The sequence below is a fragment of the Colias philodice genome, chromosome 8, assembly GCF_061535455.1.
Source record: "Colias philodice isolate Cphi_HAF_F1 chromosome 8, ilColPhil1 Martin Lab GWU primary, whole genome shotgun sequence".
In the NCBI taxonomy this organism is placed as follows: domain Eukaryota; kingdom Metazoa; phylum Arthropoda; class Insecta; order Lepidoptera; family Pieridae; genus Colias; species Colias philodice.
Genome location: NC_143093.1, coordinates 11,223,419 through 11,251,403, shown reverse-complemented (window position 1 = coordinate 11,251,403; position 27,985 = coordinate 11,223,419). Strand labels below are relative to the sequence as shown.

The 27,985-nt window shown below is 36.1% G+C and overlaps 1 protein-coding gene across 4 annotated transcripts in view; it reads right to left on the bottom strand.

The window, feature by feature from the left end:
- Nucleotides 1–27,985, bottom strand: part of LOC149486823 (axin-like) — a 74,256-nt gene that overhangs the window by 10,324 nt on the left and 35,947 nt on the right. For 3 of the 4 annotated variants that reach the window (XM_089698484.1, XM_089698488.1, XM_089698485.1), the window contains exons 2-9: nt 26,766–26,811; nt 5,515–5,596; nt 5,060–5,165; nt 4,121–4,235; nt 3,351–3,499; nt 2,612–2,726; nt 1,383–1,505; nt 534–664 (exon numbers count right to left, since the gene is read on the bottom strand). In XM_089698484.1, coding sequence (XP_089554610.1) covers nt 534–664; nt 1,383–1,505; nt 2,612–2,726; nt 3,351–3,499; nt 4,121–4,235; nt 5,060–5,165; nt 5,515–5,548 — 773 coding nt within the window. In that variant the 5' untranslated portion in view covers nt 5,549–5,596; nt 26,766–26,811. Of the gene's footprint in view, nt 1–533; nt 665–1,382; nt 1,506–2,611; nt 2,727–3,350; nt 3,500–4,120; nt 4,236–5,059; nt 5,166–5,514; nt 5,597–7,659; nt 7,824–26,765; nt 26,812–27,985 lie in introns of those variants that run through there. The other variant, XM_089698486.1, reaches the window with a different exon arrangement.

Genomic DNA, 27,985 nt, shown 5'->3' with positions numbered 1-27,985 from the left:
CTAACACAAAAGGAGAAGCTATCTAAAAATGGGGAATGAAATAGAAAAAAACAGCACTAATTATAACAAAACGGTAGCTTAAATGAAAGCAAATTGATATATAGTGCTAAAATAATACTTGTTGTTGATATCTGGATTTACAAACTTAGTTTGAAACGTGGTGTAGTGACTAAAAGTATAGGTGCGATAAAGAAAAGTGTTTAATCGTGTTGGTTTAAAAACTATAAGCACTATAATTAATCAAAGTGTAGTATTGAAAAGTAAGTGTAAGCTAATTTGTTATAAGTGTTTGATTATAAAATAGTGTAAGTAAGCATTTTTGATGAACTTTTTCAAATTTTTGGAATATTGAATGGAATTTTTTGAAAATATTTATGTTAAGTAGTGACACAAAATGTAAACATAGTTTGAACTAAAATCCATGACTGTAGTGTCAGTGGAAAGTATCAGCACCATCCTAAGTGCAACGTCACTATCCAAAGTGTATGTGTCGTTGCTTTTTTTTTAATGTAAATAACACTTAATCTACGTACGGCGCGACATCCGAGTGCAATCTCCTCGACTGCGTGGCCAATAACGCGTCGTGCGTTAGTCGAGCAGCACCACTGCCCCCGCTTAGTTCCTGCCCTTCGTGTAGTGTTGCTAGTTGACCGCACACTGATATCTAAGGATTGATAAAAAATAATGTCTTATTTTCACATTTTTGAAGTGATACTTCTTTAGGAGTGTTGAGAGTAAAAATTCATGACCGTGTCATGGTAATACCGTCAAGCCATGGGGTAAACCGACGATTGGTATCTTTTGCCAAATTTAGAAAGTTTAACAGCCTGTAGTAAACTACAGGTCTACTTGGTGTAAAATTCTTGATGCGTATGAGTTTTTACGTGTGCTATTAAGGGTCATTTTAATTTGTCAATCTGGACTCACAAAGCACAGAATTTTCCCATTAGAATACACGAAAAGTATGGGTATACGTTTCGACACTTGTTTGTTTTGAGACGTCCTTTTACTTTACAATATTGCAGGTCTGTAACGGGACACTAAGATGTTTATTGTGTTCCATCCGTCCTACAAAAGTACATTTCAACTCTACACATATTGTGACGTGTGAAAACATGTACAACATGTGCGACATGTACAACATGTACGGCATGTACGACATGTACAACATGTACGACATGTACGGCATGTACGACATGTACAACATGTACGGCGTGTACGACATGTACAACATGTACGGCGTGTACGACATGTACAACATGTACGGCATGTACGACATGTACAACATGTACGGCATGTACGACATGTACGGCATGTACGACATGTACGGCATGTACAACATGTACGGCATGTACAACATGTACGACATGTACGACACGTACGTCTCTGTGCGGCGGCGACGCGTCGGGCGAGGAGAGCGGCTGCGTGGCCGCGCTCACGTACGACACGTACGCCTCCGAGCGCAGGAACGCCTGGTACGTGGTTTCCGTGATCGCACGCGTCACCTGCAAAACGAAAACATATATTTTATTAGCAACACATATTATTATTAGCAACACACTGTGGAAAAAAATCCTGAAAATTATGAGCAAAATAAATGTTAAGGCTTTGTCAGATAGGACGCGTATTTTAGCGCTGCGTAGTAGCGCTGCAGCGTCCTGTTTTAACGTCGCGCGAGGCTTCGTCAAACAGAACGCTTTAGCGCGCGTTAGGACACAGCAATTGATATTATTAAAGCTGCATGTTGTTTACATAATTATTACTTACGAACAAAACAAGGTACAGCGATATTAACTCCGGAGTCGGAAGAATTTTTTACTTACCAGTTTCATTAATTTCTTCTCCGATTTGTGCCCACAATTTTGCCTTCATTGATATATCTTTATAGTTTATATGAACTATCCTTCGTATTATATAAGCATGGATATTTTCTAACCAATTCTATCAAATTTTCGGTCATTATGCAGTATTTTATTATTATTTTACGCCTATTAACTCCGACGCTAAAATAAAATTTGTAAAAAAATACAACACCCGACGTTAAAGCGTCCTAACGCCGCGACAGAGCGTTGCGTACTGCTAGCGCCGGCGCTCTGTTTGACAGTATTCTACGATGGTAGTAGAACACATCTTAGCGTCATAGCGCGGCGTCAACTTAACGCTCTGACGCGCGCTAAGTACGCGTCCTGTCTGACAAAGCCTTTATTTTCGACTACAAAAACACATTTTTGTTTGACAAATTTCACACGCGGCATACTAAGCTTTCGCTTGTGTTATGGAAACGAAGTGGCTGATAAACATTGTGGAATGTTAGATATTTCTCGTTTTATTTTAAAAAATGTATTGTGGCCATTTTACTCATTTGGTTATGTACTTTCGATATCAGTTTAAAATTTTTTTATATCTGTAATAGTTACGGAATAATCGCCTGTGCACACTTAACGATTACACCCTGTATAATTTTAAATAGTGTCTATGATATCTATAAGAAAACAACGATGAATAAATGTTGATCTGCAATGACAAATTAAAATCTAACTGTGTAACATTTCAATCACAATATTAAAAGTCTAATTTTCATGTCGTTACAAATCCAAAATCCAAATCTCACCTCTTGTTCCATCTCATCGAAGATGGTCCTCTCGATGTTGGCGCCGTCCTTGAGCGCCTGCTTCACCTGCGTCTTCAGCGCTTCCGGCATCGTTAGCTGAGACTTGCGCAGGAATCTACGTGAAAGTTCATTTTATTTATACATTGTCACTTTATGTCATAACATAGAATAGATCAGCTTAAGTCGTGTATGTTTTTAGAAGATTGAAAAATAATCAGTTTATTGAAAATACAGGAAGAAGAATTTAAAAAACTTACCGAGGGTATATTTGCAAAGAGTAAACAATTTGCATATTTTACACATTTGTACCTGTAATTTTCGCAATCAATTATTGCGTATGACCTTACACAGCCGATGTATAGACTCTTGAAACATCTGTATATTAAACTCTCACTAAAGTGCCAATAATATTTGTGCTATCTTTTCTACAGCAGCATTTTTTCTTGTCTGTCTGTCTGAATATTCAACTCCAACTGAGGTGCCAATTATTTCCGGCACTTTTTAAAGTGAAACTTTTATTACATCGTCTCAAACTTTTTGGTCTGTGTAGCGCATGTCGCGTGACGGTCGGCTGCCGAGTAGGTATAAAGCAGTGTTCGGAACCGTACGATAATTATCGTACAAATACGATAATTTTGTGCCTAAGTTTCACTTTTACCGTGGTTTCATAAGACCACACAACATTTTTTTACTCTTTTGATGTCTGTCTGTCCACCCGAAGCTGCTGACTGCTACTCACTTGTATATAGCGGAGACGACCTGGCGTATCTTGGGCGGCTCGGTCTCCTGGCGCAGGCCGTGCACCGCGAAGTAGAAGTTGAGCCGGTCCACGTGCAGCCCGCCCGCGCCGCACACGAACTTGCGGAACAGCCGCACGCCCTCCGCGTCCTGGACACAGGACAAAAACGGAGTAATTACAATCATTTTAAGGTAATTTCGATGTATTTTGGCAGAAAACTAAAAATGCCGGAGTTTTAAAATCTAAAACACGCTGTTTGGGTAGCTTATTAATGCGATCGAAAAGGATACAAAGTTTTAGTTGCCAACATTGCATCAGAGATAATACAATTAGTGAAATGGCACAATTCGACAAAATTGGACCAGAAGAGATACATGGTTGTTGCAATCATAATAATATTTGTCAGTCAGTTCAATTCACGCCGTGAATTGTCTGGAAATAAAAGGTCATAATATTCTTTTGTACAAATAAAATAAAAAATACGGCCCCAGTTAGAATTATTCATAACTAATTGTATCTACTTACTAGCGTAGTGTTGTACTGCTAGTGTAATGTGCTATATTAGTGTTGTGTGTGCATATATCACCTCGAGCAGGTAATATCATGTTTTATGGCATAAAGGAGCTAGTGTATTAGTATTGCTAGGATAGTGTAGTGTGCGTATCTCACCTCGAGCAGGTAGTGTTATGGTATGAAGGAGCTAGTGTTAGGAATTGCTAGTGTATTAGTACTGCTGGGATAGTGTAAAGTGTGTGTAATGTGTATCTCACCTCGAGCAGAAAGTGCAGCGCGCGCGCCCACCGCACGTAGGGCGGCGAGGCGGGCGAACGCGCCGAGCTGCCCGACGAGCCTTCCGTCTCTTCGCGCCACCACATAGCGCCCGCCCTATGGGATGATCGGAATAAAACCTTTGTTTTTCGACCTATACGTGCTTTTTTTACAGACTTATGTCTGAAAAAGCGTTCGTAACCCATGCGTTACAAAAGTGACGATTTTTGTATAGAGATAATAATAAGAACATGGCGCAAATGCTGGCCGATAAATGAGACAAAACGTTTGCGTTAGTTCTGTTTACATCGATTATGCCGAAATAATTTTATAATTTACAAAGTACAGATACAGGAAAATAGATCTTTCAACATTCGCCCACAATAGAAATTCGAAATGACATGGTTTTAAAGATACTGAACGATTTTCTAAAGATACAAAATTTAATTTTCATATTTGTTGCTAACTTTCGACCCCAAAACCGTTATATTCAATTCAAATTAAATTATTTCTGTTAGAGAAGATTGAGATGAATGCTAATTTATTTGAGTGACCTAATTTTAGCGAAATTAGCGATCAAAGAAATATTTTCATTCAATTATAGTTAAATAAAGCACATCACATCAAAATGTGTATTAATATTCATCAAATTGGTGTCCAAAAATCGACAGTTGCTTCCTATCATTCAATCGAGTCAATAATTCTTCTTTATGCTTTTTCTTATAATCACTATAAAATTATTAATAGCAAAATATTTTGATGTTTTTCGTGGAAGGATTTAGTATATAAATTGTTAAGCTCCAAGCGGGCGAAGCCGCGGGCGGTAAGCTGTTTATAAATTTGTATCAAAATAGATTTCACTGCGTTTTAAAATCAATTTTTCATATTTGTCTAAGAGTTTGGGGTACAAATTAAACAAATTTCCTTCAGGATATACTCACTTAGCGAGATGAGGCTGTGTGAACACATGTTTGGACTGAGATTTGCCCTTCTCCTCCCCGGGGGCTGGCGGCAGCGACGACCTGTCTGCAAGCTTGTGCTCCCAACCTATATGCATTGCTTAGCTTATTACCTAAATACGTAGACGGTAACTACGATTACTATGAAGAGGTTCTATACTGGTTTACGTGATCGCGTCGTGAAGAAAGTAATTGAATATCATGAATTTCAATTTTAATGATTTGTCTAGGCAAATTGTTAAATGAATCAAAATCACATACCAAGCTGTTTGTTCAAATCTGAATATCATAGATCGTTAACATCGTTAAACAAACGGCGCCGACTATGCTCCTAATGCAACGATTTATCAAGCTACTCTATCCCGACATTAACACCCAAAAAAACAAAAGTTATTTAAATTAAAAATGAAACAGACAATCGTATATTTTCACGTTACCTTGCGGATGGCCGCCTTCAGGAGTGTGGCTCATGGCGCACAGGCCCTGCTCCCACCCGCGCGCTGCATGGCGAGACACCACCTGCAAATAATTGTATTTTATATTAGTTTAGGAATTAAACGAAAATTATAATATGGGATAAAGAATAAATAAATCTTCTTATATATAAAAATGAATCGCAAAATGTGTTGGTAAGCGCATAACTCGAGAACGGCTGAACCGATTTCGATAATTCTTTTTTTATTATATTCCTTGAAGTACGAGGATGGTTCTTATGTAGAGAAAACGTAAACATGTACAACGGGCAAAGCGGGGGCGGACCGCTAGTAATTAATAAATAAAAGACAAACTTTATGAAAGAATGTATTTGTTGTTTGATATTTGTTGAAAGAAAGAATTCTCGAATTTTGACCAAACAAATTATGCCAACTAAATGCATTACTTTAAAATCCAAAATCAGTAAAATTCAGAATAACAATGCACATTATCACTTTCCTCCCTTCAGTAATATTTTTTTAAAAAACCTTATGCTTTTCTAATAATGAATTGTGCTTCAACATTTATGATTAAAAACATTTGCAAAATGGTTAACTTTACATTTAAGAAAGAGTAAAGAAATTGAGAGCTTTCATTAACTGGATTACAACTGAATATTTCAACACCTAATAGTAACCATATAATTAAACAATCCCTCACACAAAGGAAATTCAAACCCAATTATAATGCTAAAAATCATACTTGTACATATAACGGTTAAACAACAATCACCATATCAACGTTACACAAAAAAACTTCATTCACCGCTGCAAACACCATGATCCTGCTCAAAAACCACAGCCAAACGGCGTTCCTCGCAAAGTCTCCACAAAAAATCAATATAGTACACAATAGAGATCATAGCATTACACTTGATTTGTGTACGTAGGAAAGAGATGGAAAATAAAATGGAGCAGCGGGTAAAAGTCAAGAGTCACCACCATCGATCCGACTCGACCAAACATTACAATAAAAATTATTTCAACGCACACCTTTTCATATCTACTTATTATAAACACACTTTTTCACTATAGAACAGAATTATAACAAAACTTCCTTACATGCAACTATCAAATTTCAGAAAATTAGATTTATAAAATCAATGTGTGTCGCTTGCATAATTTTTTATGCAGCAACAAAAGCCGTTGCAGTAATATATCCGTGAAGGGATAATTCATAATAAGATCCTGTCATAACAAATTATAATCATAACTTCACAGTTCAATAAACATCTTGTAAAAAATTAACAAAGAACCAAAAAAATCATAATGCCCTCACCATACTCATTGTGTTCACAAACAATACACCAAAGGTACTACACCGGTTAATAGAATTATTACTGAATAATATAAAAAGCTTTATTAATATTTTTTTCAAAATATGATTTGAGAGCGGAACGACTGCGCAATGCAATGCCAAACTCCGAGTGAAGGAAACTGATTCGGATGCTCTCTGAGACACACAATGGGGCCTGATCCAATACTCGGGACCCTTACTTATTATACTTATGAATATGTTTATGATAGGGTTCATTAATATGAAATCAATATCTGACTTACTGATGTGTTTGGGATACCTTCTATTTCATTCATCTTATTTCTATTTTTAAATTAAAAAAACATTTTAAATATTTATGCTTATCTGTGGTAAGAATAGAAGCTGTACATTTATTATTCATGTGTATGTTATAACTTGTGGTATTTTATTTTTAGCAGGTACCTATGAAACATGTGCTTCTCATTAAATATTTGTAAAAAATAGTTGTACCCTTCAGTGAAACAATAGATTGTAAAACCCACACGTTGATGAAGCAATAAATCGGCCGTGAGCGGCGGATCCGATACATTTTCATTGAGGATGACGGGCATAAAACGGGAAACAAGTTGTAAACAATGACAAAAACTCATAAAACCGTGGCGCACCTATCTTCGAGGTGTGAAATTTCTACAATAGCACTTCCATACCATAAGACGCCGCGAGCTTACCTCGAAAGCATAGCGATTGGTCTCACTTTTACACTTTTAAACATTCAAATGTTCCCCAACCCGGAAGGGATGTTTATACAAACTATGCTGAGTGAAACATATTACGAAAACGTGCTCACTTACATGTGAATTATACGTGCACTTAACTCCGGGTTACTGAGGATTAATAGAGGGCAGGTTAAATCGAAAAGTTTCTCGGAAATAAATAATAAATTAGCTTGGTCTGGGACGGTTTTGTATACAACAGCGACACGGGTTTGACGTTTCGCATCCGTCGCGCCTCGGGCAGCTTGACAGTTGACAGCTAAAGAGTTGTATGCGCGCCATCTAGTGACACTGGTGCGAGGCGTATGCAAAACAGTATGAACGACAGACACGAATCACGATAGGTAATTTGCATCTTGCAGTTGTTGATTTTCGCCTCTAGATGTCAATAATAGTCAGTCCATCTGTTGTAACCACGTTGTACAACAGGTAAGTATTATTGTGGTATTGTGTCCCTTGTTAGACCGTATATGATGTATCACATAATTGGTCACTAAAAATATAGGTAATAACTCATTGAATGAGAAGAAATAGAACTTTTATGAAATAAGTTTAGTACCTAACGTTATTTCAGAATTCAGTATTATCACTTATCAGTTATCCTTAAATTTCAAAACAAGTTGTAATTAGCTACGTACCACAAAACTAATACCTAAAACAATTTTACCTATGCCAGATCAAGACTTTAGGAGTTTAAAAATAAGTCCTATTTTTAAACTTTTAATGAAATCACATAGCGTCCACCACTAAAACTTCGACCAATCATTTCGTGTTAGCTTCATAAAACCTATCAAAGGAAAGGGTGCTATTTGATTAGCGATAATGAAACAATTGTTTGACATCGTGCGAACAGCAATAGATGTAGTGGGGTCTTAATTAAAACACGTTCATTACAGTCGCTCGTGCCTTGTTGATACATATTCCGAATTATCTCTTTGTAGGTTATGGAGATGATATAGTACTAGATGGAGCACCTAGCAGCCTAGCAGGTAAATTGATTAATTAAGTTGGTACACACTACACATTTCAAGATCGTTTTTGCTGAAGTTTTGAACCAACTGAGGGGTTGGTTTGATAATAATAATTGCGGTCAGGATTTGGGTTTCAAGTTTCGAGATATACGTGATATGTGTTTGACATGATATTATGATTAATATAATCAATTCATAGTTACGAAAGAATATTCTTAACAGAAAATTTTCTTACTTTGCATTCGTGTGTGATATCGATTTGAATATTTAATATTTTTTTTAAATACAAATCAAATTATCGGATTAGTTTCTAAACACATTTATCTCAATCCAAAACTAGAAGTGACAGCGATACATGGCTCTTCAAACTTAACATATCCAGTTCTCTAAGGTCGATGGTTCAAAGACTTGCACTGTTTACTGTGGCGCAAAGCTTTGGTATGCAAATAGACAAAATATCGGAACCTTGTCGCACACACATGCACGTCCGTGTTGGGATAGCACTTGGAAAATGTTTGTGGTATTCGAGAAGTTTCGATTCTTGGAAGTTGAAAAAGTTATTAATTAGACATTACGTATTACATACATTTATGCTTAAAATGTAGAAAATACGTAATTAAAGGATAATTATTCTCCTTAAAATTAGTCGAGCCATGATGAAGATTAGCCATGCTAGTGCAGCCAGTTATGTTTTTGAAGTGAAAATTTTTTTAGCGGCGTTGAGCACTTTTTCTGTAATGGGTATGAAATCCGTCAGGACTCAGGACACGTGACCTGATCGAAAAAGCGTAAGACGGATGGATATCAAACATGCTCAACATTAATAATCAAGTTTTCACTTCTGCCGGCACTCCCGGAGTGCAACCCGTCTTTTTTTATTTTTTATTTTATAGTTCGTAAATTACATATTATTACATAATTATTATAATACAGTTAGGCACACTAAAATTTGTTTATTCTAATTAAACTAAAGAAGCAGGAACAGTAGTTTTATTTATTACTAGATTTCCGCCCGCGGCTTCGCCCGCCTTTTCAAAGGAAAATCCGCATAGTTCCCGTTCCCGTGGGATTTCCGGGATAAAACCTATCCTATGTGTTAATCCAAGTTACCCTCTATATGTGTGCTAAATTTCATTGTAATCGGTTCAGTCGTTTTTACGTGAAAGAGTAACAAACATCCATACAAACTTTCGCCTTTATAATAGTAAGTATTAAGATTATAGCCTACAAGAGTTAGTAAATTATAAAGGAACTAGGATAAAGGATAATTCTGTATGATAAATACATTTATGAAAATGGAATGGAACCAGACATCGTTCCCACATAATCCCAGTATTCCACGTGTAACAGATTAGTTACGAATCTACGATAATCAAATTGAAACTGAGCTATCATATAAATCTCTATTTGCATCTCCCACAAATTAAAATCTGCATATTATATCACTGCCGCAAGGTCACCAACAAACAAATCAACTACGAGTACAGTCTCTTACCACCACCCCCCACTCTCCCCCCTCGCACACCTTCGATTGCAATAATGGACCCGCTGTTATTACACTAATTGAATTTCCCTTGCATTATCCCGGATTCGGACGTTCCTTTTAATACCTGTCGTGTATCACCCCCTCCCCCCCTCTTCTCTACTGGTACCTCCCCTCCTCCCGCGCGTTCAATCACTCGATTAAAATATCGATTGCTTTTCAATCATTGGCCTGTTGCAATGAAATAGTGTTTCAATTTGCATTCCCGGTGCGCTATTGGGCTTTATCGATAATTCGTATTGCGTTTGTTTTTTAGGGTTCCGTTGGCGCTCCGCTTGCGAACCTTTATTTTACCTTTGACATCTATTATTTTACATGTTGTTACAAACGATTATTATAAATTTCTAGAACACGTATGTCGTAAATAGGCTTAACGTAGATACGTTATTTTAATTTCAAAGCGCTTTCAGGCGCAGCCATGCTCGGAATTCGGAAATGTACTTAAACATAAAACTTCCGATAGTAAATCTGACTTATCTTCAATCGCTTATGATAATAATAGTGTCTGAAACCTTAATTACACCTTTAAATTTAATAGATATCAATCGGACTTGTACGTTGTAAGACGTAATTATAATAATCTGTCTGGCAGGCTTCTCGGCAAATATAATTTCAGGTTAGGTTACTACGGGTAATTTTTCAAACTCAAACTCAAACATTCATTTATTCAATTAGACTACTATTTAGTAGCACTTTCGAATCGTCATTACATAAGTATTTTTAACATTTACCACCGATTCGGAAAGCAATATCTACGATTAGACCTGTAAGCTCATTATCAAATATCTTATTCATTAATTTCACGTTCGTTTAATTCTACTAATATTATAAAAACGAAAGTTTGTAAGAATCTTTGGATGTTTGTTACATTCACGCAAAAACAGCTCATCGGATCCGAATGAAATTTGATACAGAGATAAATTTTGGTCTGGATTAGCAAATAGACATATTACAACAATTTTTTTTATAACAAAATTAAAATTAAATTAGTTTCGCAGCAATTTAATTCCACCTATAAATAAAAACACCATTAATTGGCCCGTAAAACTGTATCACAAGCGAACAATCACGCTTAATCTACTGACAGGAGGGTCGGAGGCCGGAGCCCTCACGGCCAAGAGAGCACTTTGATCGGCGCTTCCTCGAAATGCCTCCTCCTGCTAATCAATCGTACGTAAGGTATTAAAGCCAATAGTTTCTGCGGTGAACTGTTTGCGAGGGCGCGGGGCGGGAGGGGGGAGTAGGGTCCCGGTCGGTGCGTTTGAAAATAGTTACGTATTGGTTTTGTTGGAAAAATCCTTCTATCTACCTACGTGAATCATGAATAGTCTAGCATTGCGATAAGTAGTTTTATTTATTTGAATATGTTTATAAACAAAATCTGATAATAAAGAAAAGAAAAGATAACGTCATTTGTACCTACGAAATTTTAATTTTAATATCATAATATTCTAAAGGACCTTATAAATTATTATAATATTTAAGCAACGTAACCTGCTGTAAGTTCTCATAAAGCGAACGTGGTTTTAATTTTTAACGTTCTAAAACATAACGAGAGCCGGTGCGATTTGCAACATTTCATAATTAAAACACATTAGTGGCAGCCCTATCGGCGGCACATCAAAGGCGCGCCGAGACAAAGCTCGAGGAGCCTTTTAACTTTATTTAGCGGAGTGGTAAGTTTAGCCGGTCGCGAATCGCTCAGGTTAAAGAGTAACACACTCACTTTGAGCTGGGGGTGGCTGTAGGGCTGGCGGGTACGTGATTCGATTCATTAAAAATTTCGGTTCAAATGCTAAACGATGCTTAAATGGTGTAAAGCTCGGAAAGTTGCAGATTTGTTTATAGAACTTGATAATAACTCGACGTAGACAATATATGAGTCATGTACCTTAATAGACATCATAGTCTAGACTTGTAGCTGATAAGTGTTGGCGGAAAAAATATTGTATTCTATTTTTTTATTACTTAAAATATGCAGGGACCACATTTCTCATTATAATGAGAAAACCATACTTAACTCTTGTACGTCTCACGCCTACATTTCTTCAGTACCGGCTGTTTGTTTCGGCAAGTACATATAACTTGAGAGAAATAATTAAATGAAAACTCCCCAAGTGTCACCCCTATCCAGGGGTGGCAGTGGGCCGCTAACTCGTCCGCGCGGCGGCGCGCTGCTTTGTCGGCGCCCTTTGAGCACTGATACCGTAGCTTTGGACAATGCTCAAGATATACTTTTATTTGATGAATTATTTATTGAGCAAATAGTAACCATTGAGGTATACTTTTTAAAGGAAATCAATTGAAGGTACCGTTATATAATTTATCCTAGAAGAGTCGCAAGTTTATCGTGAAGTAACTTATTTCCACTGAGAACGTTTCGATGGAAATTGGAAAATTTTCAGCCTTGATAATCCACCTTTGTACTGTATTGTGAATTATCACTAAAGCTTTAAAACTTCCAAAGCTATTTCAACAATTGAAAATCCTGAAGCGAACGTTCTACTTGCCTACGATCCTGAATACCTAGTAATTAACAATTAAAGAACACATAGTAGCTACCACTCAATCCACTCATTTCCATTCCTCCACTTTACACTTTTCCATCTTACTTGACGCGTTTAAAACTACCCCAGAGGCTCGGCAGCCGGCAACCCTGCGAGGGGGTGGCGCGGCAACGGGCCGCTAATGCCGGCCGAGCTGCGGCACCGCTTTGTCGGCGTCCTTTGAGCGCTGATAGCTTTGGACAATACCGCCCGTACGTGTCGCGACATCGCGCGATTGTGTATCGATCGTATGCAGCGAGAATAATGCTCACACTTTTGCCGTGTTTCTGTCATCATTGCATAATGCACAGAGTTATATGATGCACAATGACCCATTGGATGACAATTTGACAGCAAACATTGCAATACGCCTACAGGCTACAACGTCTTATTGGGTGGCTCAAGATATCGGATCAGTAAGCATGAATTTCAATACTTGGATCAAGAATGGTAAAACAGGTTTTACCTTAGATTTCTTTATAAACACTGAAATGATAATCTCTAGAGACAGATAAAGAGCAAATACAAAGTAACAACATCACTAAAGTAAAAATGTATTGTTATGTAACTATGGCCCAAATCTCAATGGCCAGAGGATCTTGTAAATACGATTTCGATTATGACCAAAAAATTCATATAAAAAGGCCCAATTATTTCCACGAAATTTCCACTCTAAATCAGATATCATATTTTGTCACAGTAAAGGGTTGTAAACAAAAATATTATAGTCGTTAAAAATGTATCATCCATAAAGATGGATACTTCTTTGAACAATAAAATTAATGTTAATGTTTTTACCAAACAAAATGTTTGGAAGAATAACAATATCACAATAAAATATTAAAAAAATAAACTAGACGAAACATTTCAATATCAGTAGATCGATGTGATAAATGTCATGAGGTATATTTCTTGTTTTCCACCAATTATTAAATTATGACCTAACCCAAATAGCCGAATAATCTATCCCACATAACACATCAAACTAGATCATAAACCTAATTTTACATGTCAATTAGTACCAATGACCTACCCCGCTCACGCCTTTGTAACAAAGGAAGATTATCAATCGAATCAGATCACAGACAGGACCCAGCAAGGCTACGAAGCCATAATGCTTGGCATATCTTAATCCTTACCAATAAGTACAAATACCTCATCATCCTCTAATCACGCGGCTGGCGTTAAGGCTTTGTCAGATAGGACGCGTATTTTAGCGCTGCGTAGTAGCGCTACAGCGTCCTGTTTTAACGTCGCGCGAGGCTTCGTCAAACAGAACGCTTTAGCGCGCGTTAGGACACAGCAATTGATAGTATTAAAGCTGCATGTTGTTTACATAATTATTACTTACGAACAAAACAAGATACAGCGATATTAACTCCGGAGTCGGAAGAATTTTTTACTTACCAGTTTCATTAATTTCTTCTCCGATTTGTGCCCACAATTTTGCCTTCATTGATATATCTTTATAGTTTATATGAACTATCCTTCGTATTATATAAGCATGGATATTTTCTAACCAATTCTATCAAATTTTCGGTCATTATGCAGTATTTTATTATTATTTTACGCCTATTAACTCCGACGCTAAAATAAAATTTGTAAAAACGTCCTAACGCCGCGACAGAGCGTTGCGTACTGCTAGCGCCGGCGCTCTGTTTGACGGTATTCTACGATGGTAGTAGAACACATCTTAGCGTCATATCGCGGCGTCAACTTAACGCTCTGACGCGCGCTAATTACGCGTCCTCTCTGACAAAGCCTTTAAAGGTGGAATGAGCTGGGAAGTAATTCTGACCATTAAACTGCGCTGATTAGCGAGCCGGCACAAAGGGCGCGCGTTCTTTGACGAATTAGCATCACTGACACAACCTCGGCCGGAGCGATGGAGCCGGCTTAGCGGTGAATTATTGTAAGTCCGGCCACAGCCCGCGACTTTGCTCACACAATGTAATATGTAATAACAATAGCACAAAAGGAGATGAGCAACACGTTTTCAGCTGGTCGTTTAGGTAAGTACTGATTTCTAATCGAGTCTGAAATCTGAAATAAGTCAGGTCAGAATCATAGGTAGATTGTTTATAGCATAAATATTATCATAGCCCTTATATGTAAGGAAGGTTTTATGAAATAAATACCATTTTGGCACATTTATTAATTTAAGATAGTTTAAAAAAAATTGCAAAATAATACCAGAGTTCTTTCACAAAGGATTCATTACCGTCATCACCGTCATCGTCATCACAAAAGTTGACAATTAAAATGATAGTTCACTTTTAAGTTTTAATAAACTTGCAAGTAATGAAACAGAGCCAAAACAAAGTCCTGTAGAGACGAATTGAAGACGCTTGGCACGCCGCGATGATTAGCAAGTCCACACAAAGAGAGGGAACCTTTGACGAATTAGCATTAAACATAAAAGTATTCAGCGAGGAGAGTGATTCAGAATTGTAAAAGATCGCACGAGAGCAAAAGGATTAAAGCGTGGGAGTAACAATAACTAATGATATCGGTATCACATGTATTTGGGTCAAAGGAGTCGAGACGATATCAAAACATCTAACAAGCAGAAGGTACAATACCTTCGAGGTTCCAAATATATACAAAAATCATTAATGAAAGCAACCGACACTTGTTAACGTATAAAAAATACTTAAGCTTATATAAAAGGAATAACTTTTGTATGTACTTGATAAAAATACAAAGGTAAAGACAAGAATATAATAGCAACCTTTTCATAGGTGACGTTAACAAAACCAAATTAAAATGAGTACTATCTAAATAATATTACAAACAAGATTGACATGATCTCTATAATCAAGTCTCACTAAACACACATACAGATATAGTCTGATAAATACCATTGGAACATTTATACGAAGCTCTCGCATCTAGAGCATTACTAGTGATTAGTATAATGCTAGGTACTAATTATAATTTCTCCAAATGGCAGCCGTCATTAGCGCCCGTGTAGCGGCAGCCTTAGATAATATTCAAGTTTGTTTGACATGCTCTCCGCCTCAAAGGGAATATTAACCAACATAATGATATGTGTGCCGAGCCTGTCAACAGATGGTCAACACCCATTATACGCGTATATGCCAATATTAACCTGATTACATAATTTCGGCCTGTTTATTAAGATTTTTTAAACATGTACCTTCAATTTTCATTAAAATATGCACATTAAACATTGGGAAAACACACAAAGTATCATTAAATTTAAAGGAAATCACGTTGTTTCAACCCGCTTTCATAGGGTTAAGTCACCCCTTTAAACTAATCTGACATTTATTTGACATACAATTTGTTTAATCATTAAATTTTCCCCCTAGTCAAACGGCACAAGATTCAAATACTACCCCAAGATGCAATTATAAAATCTACAAGATGCAAATATATGTCTGGTTACTGAAATTAATCCACAGTCAAGATTAAGATTCACCAATGGACCAGCAATTAAGATACCATACTCAAAGTAAACACTACAAAACGATAACCACAAACAGGAACGAGAAATAAAATTGTCGATTTAAATATCACTTAAACGAAGCGCCTAATAGTAGAACGAAATTGATTTGGCGATGATCAAAGAAGCCGTCTCTCAAAGGGAGGTAATTTATTTGAATTGCCGCCCGCAGATCGGTGACCGTTGCGATTATTATATGCTGTATTACCAGTATTGATGAATGGGTAGAGGATTATGGAATTAATTGATCATTTACGATAACTTTATAAATATTGTTGTTCTTAAAAAACTATTGAGATGGCTTCTAAATTTAATTTTGAATGAAATAATTTTTCCTATTTCAAAACATTAATCTTATGTTACAAAAATCCCAAATTAACGTTAGTGATATTTTAGTTAGGCACATTAAACCATTAATATGGAATATAAAATCGATAGTAAAATACGACAAAAAATTTACTCTATTAAAGGTCTACTGGACGAACACTTCAAAAAATTAATATCAAATAAAGCGACACAATTTTTTTGCAGAGATCGCGTTATTACATAATTTACGAGTGTGGGTGTGTGTAATAATAGTTGAACACACACACATGCGACCTCACCAAAGTAATCTAGTAACATCGTAAGTAACAAAATTACGATAGGCACAAAACTATTTTGCGTACGCTCCGCACATGCTCACCTAATTACCAGCTAATTGTCTTCGTTAGTGATAATAATATTAATGTCATGGTTCTTGAATATCAATAGCAACATTATGATACACTTGGAAATTATTTCAAGAGAGGAAATAGATTTTACGCGATTAGACTTTTACTACTGCGGTTCTAAAAATACCAAATTTATTTTTAAAAGAAATATCTTACCTTTTATGAACATAAAATTAACATCTATATATTTTTTTAATTCTGAATATATTATCGATTATCAGCGGATTGTAAACTAGCTAATGCAAATACGTCTGGAATTTTATGTTCGGGAGAAGGCATAAGGACAATATTTTAATTTCATATTCAACTACCTATCCATGATCACCGCCAGAAAGAAACAAAATGCTAAATTTAAGTCATCCTGATTAATAGTGTTGCATTGCATGATCTAAACATTAAGTAATTCATATGATATAAAGGATCCCAGGATATAAATATGCAAGCAACATTGTAAAATAAATACAAATTCAATTGAAGCAGAATGAAATCCGCCAATAATTCAGCTTCCCGGCGACATATCCGAAATGCTTTCGCGCGTAAAATGCTCTTATGCAGAATATTTTCACCGCGAGTGGACACCGCATATCTTGACCGTACGATATTAAATTTTCACGGAATCCTCGACAGTTGCTACGAATTTGATATTGGAAAATATCCAAATTTGAGCATTCTCCGTACGATTGTCCATTCCAGAGATCTGTCTAGTTTGGGGTTGGTCAGGTGAATGTTTTAGATATTTCTGGGAACACTATAAACCATGACCATTAATAAGACTGTAGCTTGTTTACTGAAAAAATGGGTATCAGTAAAATTGTAACGATGTTTTCTAGAGAAAAAAATGTAAGTCTAACAGCAAAATAACTCCTTCACAAAACTTGATCGTTACCAAATGGCAAGTCCATACAAAATCCTTAACAGAGAACACAATACAAAAGATGGCCAACAACGTGCGAAACGTGAATATAAAAGCAGAAATTCAGAATAAAACAGAAGCCAATAAAATAGCCGTGGACAATAGTGTCACGTGTCGAGACCCCGACGGGACGGGGGCGGCCGTGCGCGCACGAGAGCCGATTTGTCACGACGCTAATAGGCCAACAGACGTGTACGAAAGCTCACGTTAAATCTATTAAATGGCGATGCAAGGAATGACGTGCGTCGTGCGATTTAAATGGTGTATTAATGTACACTCATTAGGTAACTATAAATATTTGAATAAGATAACGTATGAAATATGAGGCAAAAAACAATTTTCAGCGGGGAAATGGGAAGCTTGAATGGTTTGGAGATGAATTACTTTAATATAATAATTAGAAATGGATTTCAATTTTTGTATCACTGGGATGAAAAAAAAACATTAAAAAACGCAAAAAGTCTTCCATTAAGGTTGTCTGACGTAGTAATGTACGAAGGTAATCACGGCATCGCAATACCCCAAAAGACGTCGCAAACTCAACCGCAGGCAATCATTCAATCCGGCATTGTTTTTTCAATTGTAGGCCTGATTAAACCTGTCCGCTCGTCTCCAGGTAATCGCAATCAGCCGTGGAACGGGATGGAAATGGAATACGGAATCCAGCCCCGGGCCAAGGTATAAAGGAACCCAGGCATAATGGAATCCCAGCTTCATCTTGAGGAACAATGACGTCTGCAAGAGACATTTGCATACAATGACCTGTCGCGGCACACGAAAGGAAAATACGTTTTTTACATTTTACAGTACAGATGTTCCTGAATGAAATGCACACGATTTCGGACTCGCCTTTGATCACTTATAATTTATATACCTACTATAGCTAAAAATATAGGTTTGTACTTTTCCGTACGCTTTGATGTTTCATAGACTTTGTCTCTACATATTCGTCGATTCATATTTAGCTCGGCTTATGATCTCTAACCACTTACACTACACTACAAAGGAAGACCGTATAAATTATTATTAAGACTGTTCGCTTTAAAACTACTGTTGCAAATCCATTTTTGCGCTTCACCAGTTTTTATGGTTAGAATTTTTAAAAGACTCGTCCATTAGTCATTCAATCACAGCTCAAAGTAAATAGTAAACCATAAAGTATTAAAATACGTTACTCACAGGACATTATGAATTCATATGGTATTAATGTTAGCAAAGCATGTAATGCATTAGCGCTATTCTTGCTCTATAGTCCATTTATTTTTTTACCGTTACGTCAGGCAGTATGACGGAGCTGACCACAACTGTCAAAACGTCAAACAACATGCAAAACGTTGCGGTGGAAACGTATTTCAGTTCGTCAACTTTCAATAAATCGAATGGATCGACGGATTCGTACCGCACTCCCAATAACAATATGGGAAACGAATTAATTTTAGAACATGTAACATGGGATAAAAGTTAAAACTATTCGTCGAAACTGTCATTTACGATTGATCTCTTTCATATAGATAATCTATATGAAAGAGATCAATCGTAAATGTCTTGTCAATAAATATTTAATACAACATAAACGGTTTTTGGCTTCTAGTATATTAAATAATTAAATTAGCAATAAGAAAACATCAATTTAGTAGAATAATTTTGGCAGTAATAAAAATTAAACATTTAATAGTGTGAATTTCAAAAAAGCGTTACTATCTTTCAAAAATAAACAAAACAAAAAAATTTAAAACTTCTTTAATATCTTTTCCATAAAAGTAACAACATAATCTCATTAAGAGAACATTAAAATCGGCAATAAAATACAATTGAAACAAACACCAGATAAACAAAGACCTAACTGCGCCAATAACGTCGGCATAATTGCTGGTACGGCTAACGAGGAACAATAGAATAACGACGATTTGTCTGTTTACATATTTACTGACGCCTCTGGACACTCGGCGGTTCGGATGATTGGAGCCGATGAATAAAAGATGGCTCAATTTAAAGATAGCGGACAATTATGCAACCCCCAATTATAATAACTGGAGATACGGTATAACATTAATTTGATGATGAATTTGGAAATCTGTAGCAATTTAACCACACTTGTGGTATTTGGATTAGAATAATTTCAATCATTACCGAAGAAAATAATGGTAATAGATAACTTATTACCATTAAAATGTTTAACAGAGGAATATTTTGTATTTTATCAGTATCTCTAGAAATGTAATAAACATTAAACAATAAATCCTGTTTTCTCTGCTGATTAAGATTAAAACAAACATTTTTTTTTTTAAGGATTATTCGTACTTTTTTATTCAAAGACGCGACTAATATTACCAAACATGTACCACTATTCTACGGACCAAGAACAAAAAAATGCAAAGCTTTCAAAAGCACAATTGATACGGTAAACTAGCGTAACATTCCCTACTCCAATAAACAAGACATTACGCCTAATGCGAACGACAAGCGTGTAATTATGTACGGATTTTCAATACGTTTCCCCGGTCGGCGGTCGCTCGTGACGCCGCGCCCGTGCGTCTGATACGCGAAGGGTTCAAGTGCAAATCCACGTCACATTTTATTTGTACTTCATTATGATGACGTTTTTATCACGAGTGTATCAGAGGAGCATACTATAAAAATATCTGTGAAAGATAATCCATGCACACATTCCAGGTAGAAGGTAATTAACGACGCATCATATTTTTCAACGAATATACATTGACCATAATAAAATATCTACTTCAAATTCGTCGAACGGAGTCACTTCTTTAAAAATTTCCGTGTAACTATAAAATAAATTATAAAAAAAAACAATATGGAAAGAATAATAAATAAAAAAAAAAAAAATCTTTATTAGCAAGCAGGCCAGGTACATTAAAAATTAACAATCTATGTACTTACAAACTAATTAGGTACTAAAACCTACAAGCTAAAAGGAATGCCGCTCAGCATTTTACAGTGAAAGCATAGACTTTCACTGCAGAGCTGATTTTCAGCGACACCTTATTTATATATCTAATTATAACAAGATTTACTTAATGTTAATATTCAATATAGGTAATAAATAAATAAATAATATAAATATAATAAATATATATATATATATATATATATATTAAATAGTAGTACTTATAAATAAACAATGTATATTTTGTTAAGAGAACAAATATATCAATAAATACAATATAGCCAAAACCAGACAAGTGCGTAGGATTACAAACGAGCAATGAAAAGTTTAAACATGTTTCTGTTTGATTAAAAGGTACGCTGTTAAATGTTTATTAAATGAGAATTTTGATTTCTTATCCCGAATAGGAGGAGGTAAATCATTCCAACAATGGGTTGCTGCCCATTTGTAACTACCTCGAAAAGCGCTTGTACGATACTTAGGAATTATAAGAGGATTCGTTGTTGTTCTTGTAGGATACATATTTGATTGCTCTCTCCATCCAATCTTATCATAAAGATATTTTGGTGATTCCGTTTTGATTATAGAAAACATCATATTAGCCAGATGCAATCTCCTTCTTGCAGCCAAGAAACAATCCATAAACAAATATCGGCACTTCAATGAAAAAACAACAATAGCGGACATAAAATAGCACCCTGCGGTACGCCTGTCTGTAGAAAACAAAAACGGGGCTCGCGTCTGCCGCTGACGTCTATGATAAACCTAATATTGAGCATTTAATTTTATTCAAACAACTGGTTATTGGTTTGAACATTAAATTCATTCGTGCTATTATATTCTACCATTAAATTTAACCATTCATTAATTATAGAACGCAAATTACTTTCGTTTGTTGCGTGTTTATTTGGAGCTATTAATATTAATGAGTGTAATGGATTTATTATCGACGAAATGAGCTTCAAAATTAGATGACCATAAAACACTACTGTATATATCTTATCCCCCATCAGTCTATCGTTTTTGTTTATCCAGGCTATAAACACGCGTGCCCAATTTAATCAAAAACCAACCAGACGTTTTAGCGAGACGAAATAACAAATATACATTGAACCACACATCCATAATATCAGTGAGATGAACGTCAACGTCGATACCGGAATTTGATTCTCATAAAAGCACGAGTCACAATTTAAATATACGTAGAGTACCTACATTATGAGGAACATTCAAAGAACATAGTAGAGTTGATTTAGATGCGAACTGCGGAGTAAAGTTCAAGAGTTATGAGCAAATCTCATTTGTAGCATAGATTTCATGTCGAAGAGGTATGGCCGTAATCAGATTTCCGAGATATATGGGAGTGCACAATTCTTCGAATGTGCGATACGCTTGCAGCGGTAATAAAACCACTGAAAAAAATAAATTAAGGCTGTCACTATATCGAGATTCTTCTGGATAATAATATTGTACCGTCGTCATTTTTACATTCAACATTTTTATGATTTGAATTATTTTTCGAAATATTTAAGGTTTAGTTATTTTTTACCTTTTGGACAATAGTTAGTTAGTAGGTAAATTGTAATAGGTATACTGCGATCTAAAAAAAGCTGTAGATACTCTATTTCATACACTCTTTAAATCTTAGCATTTTAGACTACAAGCCCGCATATGAAAAAAATATGGGTCAAATGAACCACCACGGGACATATCCAGTACGAAAGAAGAGCAAAAAATAATAAGATTCATCACTATGCCGTCACTTGTAAGCTGTCCAACTGAGTGCAGATGAGAATTGAAAAGTACAGGTAGACTCGGTAAATTTTGGTCATATATTTTTGTACGGCATTCTTAACCATCGATAGATCCATTAAAAATAATAAGAAACCGCTCAGTGCCGTACAAAAATGTTGGTCCACCAAGTCGGAATTTTTATTTAATTTCCGAGAGTTACCGGGGGTAAATTTGGTCATTTGACCATGTACGGCATCTGTGTCATACTATTGCTATACTGCTTTTAATCCATTATTCCGCAACGCCGTACAAAAATCATGGGGACAAGGGGAAAAAATCGAGAGTTGTAATCCCCTCTCTTTCCCCACTCCAGGGGGTCATTTGACACAACACGAAATAAATTTATTTTTAAAGTATTTTATGCATAGATAATATTTTTTCATGTGCCGTACATTTTCGTTGGTTCAAAGGGGAAAAATCTGAAAAAGAAAAAATCCGTATAACGAAATGTTTGCTTTATATTTTGATAATAAAATATAAATATACATTAATATTAAGAAGCTCGAGGTGGTTAATTATCACCTTGGAAAGTCGGAGTCAAGCGGAATGGACTCCGTTAAATTGATGAACTAATAAAAAAGCTATGAACGAAAAGATGTGAATTATATGCAATCAGCCCATGAATACAGGTAAAGTCACAAGCAAATGCTAGTATTATATACATATTCAAAATGTACGAGTAAAGCGCTTTCAAATGATACCAAACACGGCATATTTATCTTAACTTTATTTTTTTACTCTGTATGTTTTGACGGCTAGAGGGCGCCACATTAGATTTTGTGAAACCCCATATAGCCTTTAGCTAGCTGGTCGCTGGTTATCCAGTGAACAATTCAGACGCTTCTAATGATATGTCATTTGTCGAATTCTGATAAGTAGTTTAGAAGTTACGAGGGAATAGATGACCATACATACATGACCTGTCAAAACCATAACCCTCCTTTTGCTTTGCCGTAGTTGGGTAAAAATATGTTAATGCCGTACTGTATCAAATGGCCATAAAGCACCCTTAAAATTGTAGCTTTCGTCGCTTTCATCAGCCTAAAAGATGTGGTCTGCACAAAAATGTACGGCATCGTTTTTTCCTAATTTATCTATGTTAATACTATTTAAAACAACGAATAAAGTGTAGAAAACTATTATATTTCATTAATCTACGATGTTTAAACTTTAACAAAATTTCTGGTTTTGCATTTCTCTATAACTTTTTTTAGAACGGTTTCTTTTGAACGGCAATACTATACAACAATTGAATTTTACAATATCATGTTAAAAAAAAAGTTCCCGTACAGGGTCAAATGACCTTACAGCTCTTTATATCAAGAATTCGATGAAATTAAGATGATTATTGGTATACATTTAAAAGAACAATTATTTTTTGACGGCATTGCTTTTAATAGTACTTTTGAGTGCTAGATAATGTTTTGGAACCGAAGCCGTACTTAGTCAAATGACCCCCTGGAGTGGGGAAAGAGAGGGGATTGCAATCCTCGATTTTTTCCCCTTGTCCCCATGATTTTTGTACGGCGTTGCGGAATAATGGATTAAAAGCAGTATAGCAATAGTATGACACAGATGCCGTACATGGTCAAATGACCAAATTTACCCCCGGTAACTCTCGGAAATTAAATAAAAATTCCGACTTGGTGGACCAACATTTTTGTACGGCACTGAGCGGTTTCTTATTATTTTTAATGGGTCTATCGATGGTTAAGAATGCCGTACAAAAATATATGACCAAAATTTACCGAGTCTACCTGTACTTTTCAATTCTCATCTGCACTCAGTTGGACAGCTTACAAGTGACGGCATAGTGATGAATCTTATTATTTTTTGCTCTTCTTTCGTTCTAGATATGACCCCTGGTGGTTCATTTGACCCATATTTTTTTCATATGCGGGCTTGTAGTCTATTTGTTATAATTATAAACCAAAAGGACATTTATACACGAGTTCACAAAGTAGCAAACCACAAAGCCACTGAAGCGCCCAAGATCTAACTCCATTCAAAGAAATGAAACACACGCTACAATAATAAGTTGGAAAGTTATTATCTCAATATAAAGGCCCGTCCACTTAGACCAGTCAGCGACACAATGATTTAATCTGCTGCCTTTGAGAACATGTTGCATTGGCTATTGTTGCGACGTAATTTGCTACGGCGAAATATGAGGGCCGCCGGACTGCCGCGACGACAATAAAAGATGTCGCGAACGCGGAAATGATAGGATTGTTACATTCGTAACTATATTATCCACAACACAACCCGTATAACGTAATCAAGCGCTGTAAGACTTATAAAGCCATATAATTCAACGAATTACCTATCCGAGGCATCCAATCGAATGATGCAATGAGAAAAACAATTTCATTCCTACTTTTAAAAATTCTAAGAGCTGGGCAAATTAGATAACAATCCATTTGCATCCGAACAGCTGTTTCTTATTCTGTAATTGTATTTTTCCATAATAAAATTGAAGGTCTCGAGCTTGTTTAGTCGCAGACACAATGTGCATTGAAAAGCGCACTATGAAAAAGCACACGCTGAACGGAAATAAAGAGTCTAAAATGAGCCTCATAAAACCTGTAAGCATGAGAATTGCGCGATTTTCATAAATGCTTTCAGCCTATTCGCGAACAAAAACCTCTAGTGTTTCAACTATTCACACAACTACACTTTCTATTAGTTAAACGCACTTCTAGTCCGAACAAAGCGGGTTTTGACTGCAGCCTCACTCGACGCAATATTCACCGTGAAGCAGGACCAGCGCTACGGCAACTACGGTTCCGTGGCGTTTTACACTGCACCAATTAGATGTCGTCGAAGAAATCTTGACGGAGTATTTTATGCGCTAAGTGCTTGTAACAACGACAGAAATCCCTCGCTAGTTTTATAAGAACTTAGAACACGGCAAAATACGCGGTGGTCTGTCACTCACTCGGCTTCAGGTCTCCCTCGACCGGCATTATACCTCTAATGTCACTTAATTTGCCGTCTAGAGCCTCCTCAGGTGAATGCGGCTTACGAGAGCCGGTTTAATATAAAAATTCGCTCGTTTTTTTCTCTCGTGACGTGGGATTTAACGTTATACTGTTGCCTCTTTTGAGAGTAAACGCGTAGAAGTAATGAGATTATGAGATCGGTAGTTTTGGTTTTCGCTAGGGAGGGTTTGAGGGGAAATTAAATTATATTATGAGGCTAAATTGCAATCAAAATTCACAGGCTTGGTGGCAAAGTAACTTATTAATTATTGTAGAAATAAAAAGAAATACAAACACGATTCGAATACGAATTAAAATATGCATAAAATCATTTTGCGTTCCTGCAATTAAAAATCTAATCAGCCATTAATTTGTATCGAAATTCGTAACCAAATTAATGACAACAAACCATTTCATGACTTCACCTCGCACATCTAATTTTGAATAGTCACTGAAATTATCCAACTAAGCAACCAAGTGCCTTACTACGTCCTAATAACGTTTAGCCTCAAAAATCCACATAAAAGCTCTGTAACGCGAGCGGTAAACTGTTAAGCAACCAGTTACGCAAAAGCACCTTACCACGTCCTAAACTTAATAACGTTTCTCCTCAAAAAATCCAAGTAAAAGCTCCAGAACACGAGCGTTAAACTATTAAGCAACCAGCTACCTTCCTCCTTCCAAAACCTTATAACATTTTTCCTCAAAAAATCCAAGTAAAAGCTCCTGAACACGAGCGTTAAACTGTTGACACATCACATAGCTAGTAGCAGTGATTAGGGCAGTAATAACGACATATACCAATGTTTCGCTACGGACGCTGACGTAGCGGATTAGAACTTAGGAGCCAAATTGGAAAACCGTGCGGGTAATAAAGCAATTGCTTCAACGATAGCGGGTTGAAACGTGGACGTAACTTATTACGTAAAATGTAAAAAAATATATAGGGTAGTAATTTCGGGTTTGGTCATTTATTTTTCCGAATCGACTTTCATGTGTGACTAGAAGTATATTAATTGACGCGTGCCAAAAGAAAAATAAAAACTTAAAATTGAACAAAAACAAATGACGTAATAATTACAATTAAAATTGTATTCATTTTACAAATGAATTGTTTGAATTTTATGCATTTAAAACATGTTTCCTCACTAAATTCAAAACTGTTAAATAATTTACCATTCATTGCAGTGTATTTATGTCACATTTATTAAGTACATAAAACTTATAAAATGCAATCAAACCAACTAACCCGTCTAGGTCTATATTTTTTGCTTATTTCAAAATCGTCTACTTCTTGTCTAATACCCCCAATTATTTAAACGTAGGTATAATAAATTGTAAATTACCTTCAAACTTCAGCTGAACGGTGCCGTATATGAGGAGAATAACATCCTGAAAAGAAAAAAAATAAATCGTTAGAAAAACCAGCCTTGAAATTCTTAACGCAAAACCTCTCATTAGCAGAAAAGCCTTTACAGCCTATTTAGAGCCCAGACACAAAACACACGTGGTTCAATTCTGATTTCAAATAATTACATATAAATTTCATAAAATAAATTCTACAAGGGAAAAACTTTTCATATATACGACAAGTGGAACGTGCCACACCGTAGACCCTTTCTGACGTCCCGCAGGAGACAAAGGTAAAAAAAAAAGAATTTAATGACTGTCTCGTCCCTCACAATGCGAGCTTTTGTTACAATTGAAGACTTAACCTCGTATTGATATAACAGTTTCCATCAAACACAGGAATAAATCACGTGTTTTATGAAATAAATACGGTCGGATATTTAAATATGAAAGACGGGATGTCGCAAGTTAAAAGTAAATAAGTCGACAGCATGAAGGAGACACAATAAGCTAATGGGGATGATCTCAGTTTGTTTACAGTGCTGTTCAGCGCAGACGAGCCAGCTGCTTCAGGCCACTGTGTATAAATCTAGCTATTTCACACGGCTTCACGGTTATTTTTCACCGAGTTGAATGGGGAAGATAGTACGAAACAAGTAGCGGCGCGTCCGGGAAACGTACAAATAATATAAGGCATCCGTTTGGTGCAACGTGTTAATTAAATCAAAAGATACTAACATTTTGATTCATAAATTATAAGAAATAATTTATTTAAATCCTATCGTAGTTAAAAATACAAATTTTATGTGTCAGAAAATAAAATTACCATATTTGGTATGAAATTTAATAATACTTGGGACACCTATAAATATGTTCGTGTAAAGACCAACCATAAAAGCGTAAAAGCGTAGTTAAAACCACATCTACCCTTAAATTACGTTATCATAGGTTCCCATCAACAAAAATGCATCAAAATATCAAATTACATTTATATTTGCAACGTGTCCTTTATCATGCAAGGGAGCGGCGCTGGCGCCGGCGGGCCGAGGGGACCGCGTGGGCAGCACTACCAAAGCAAAAAGCCGCTCGCACTGCGGCATTCCTGTACAAACCGGTACCCGCTCAATGGAAGCCGATGCCGAGCTCGACACCCCTCGCCGCCGACCCAAACGCGACCTTGATGGTAAACAAAATAAAGAACAAATTCAAACAAACG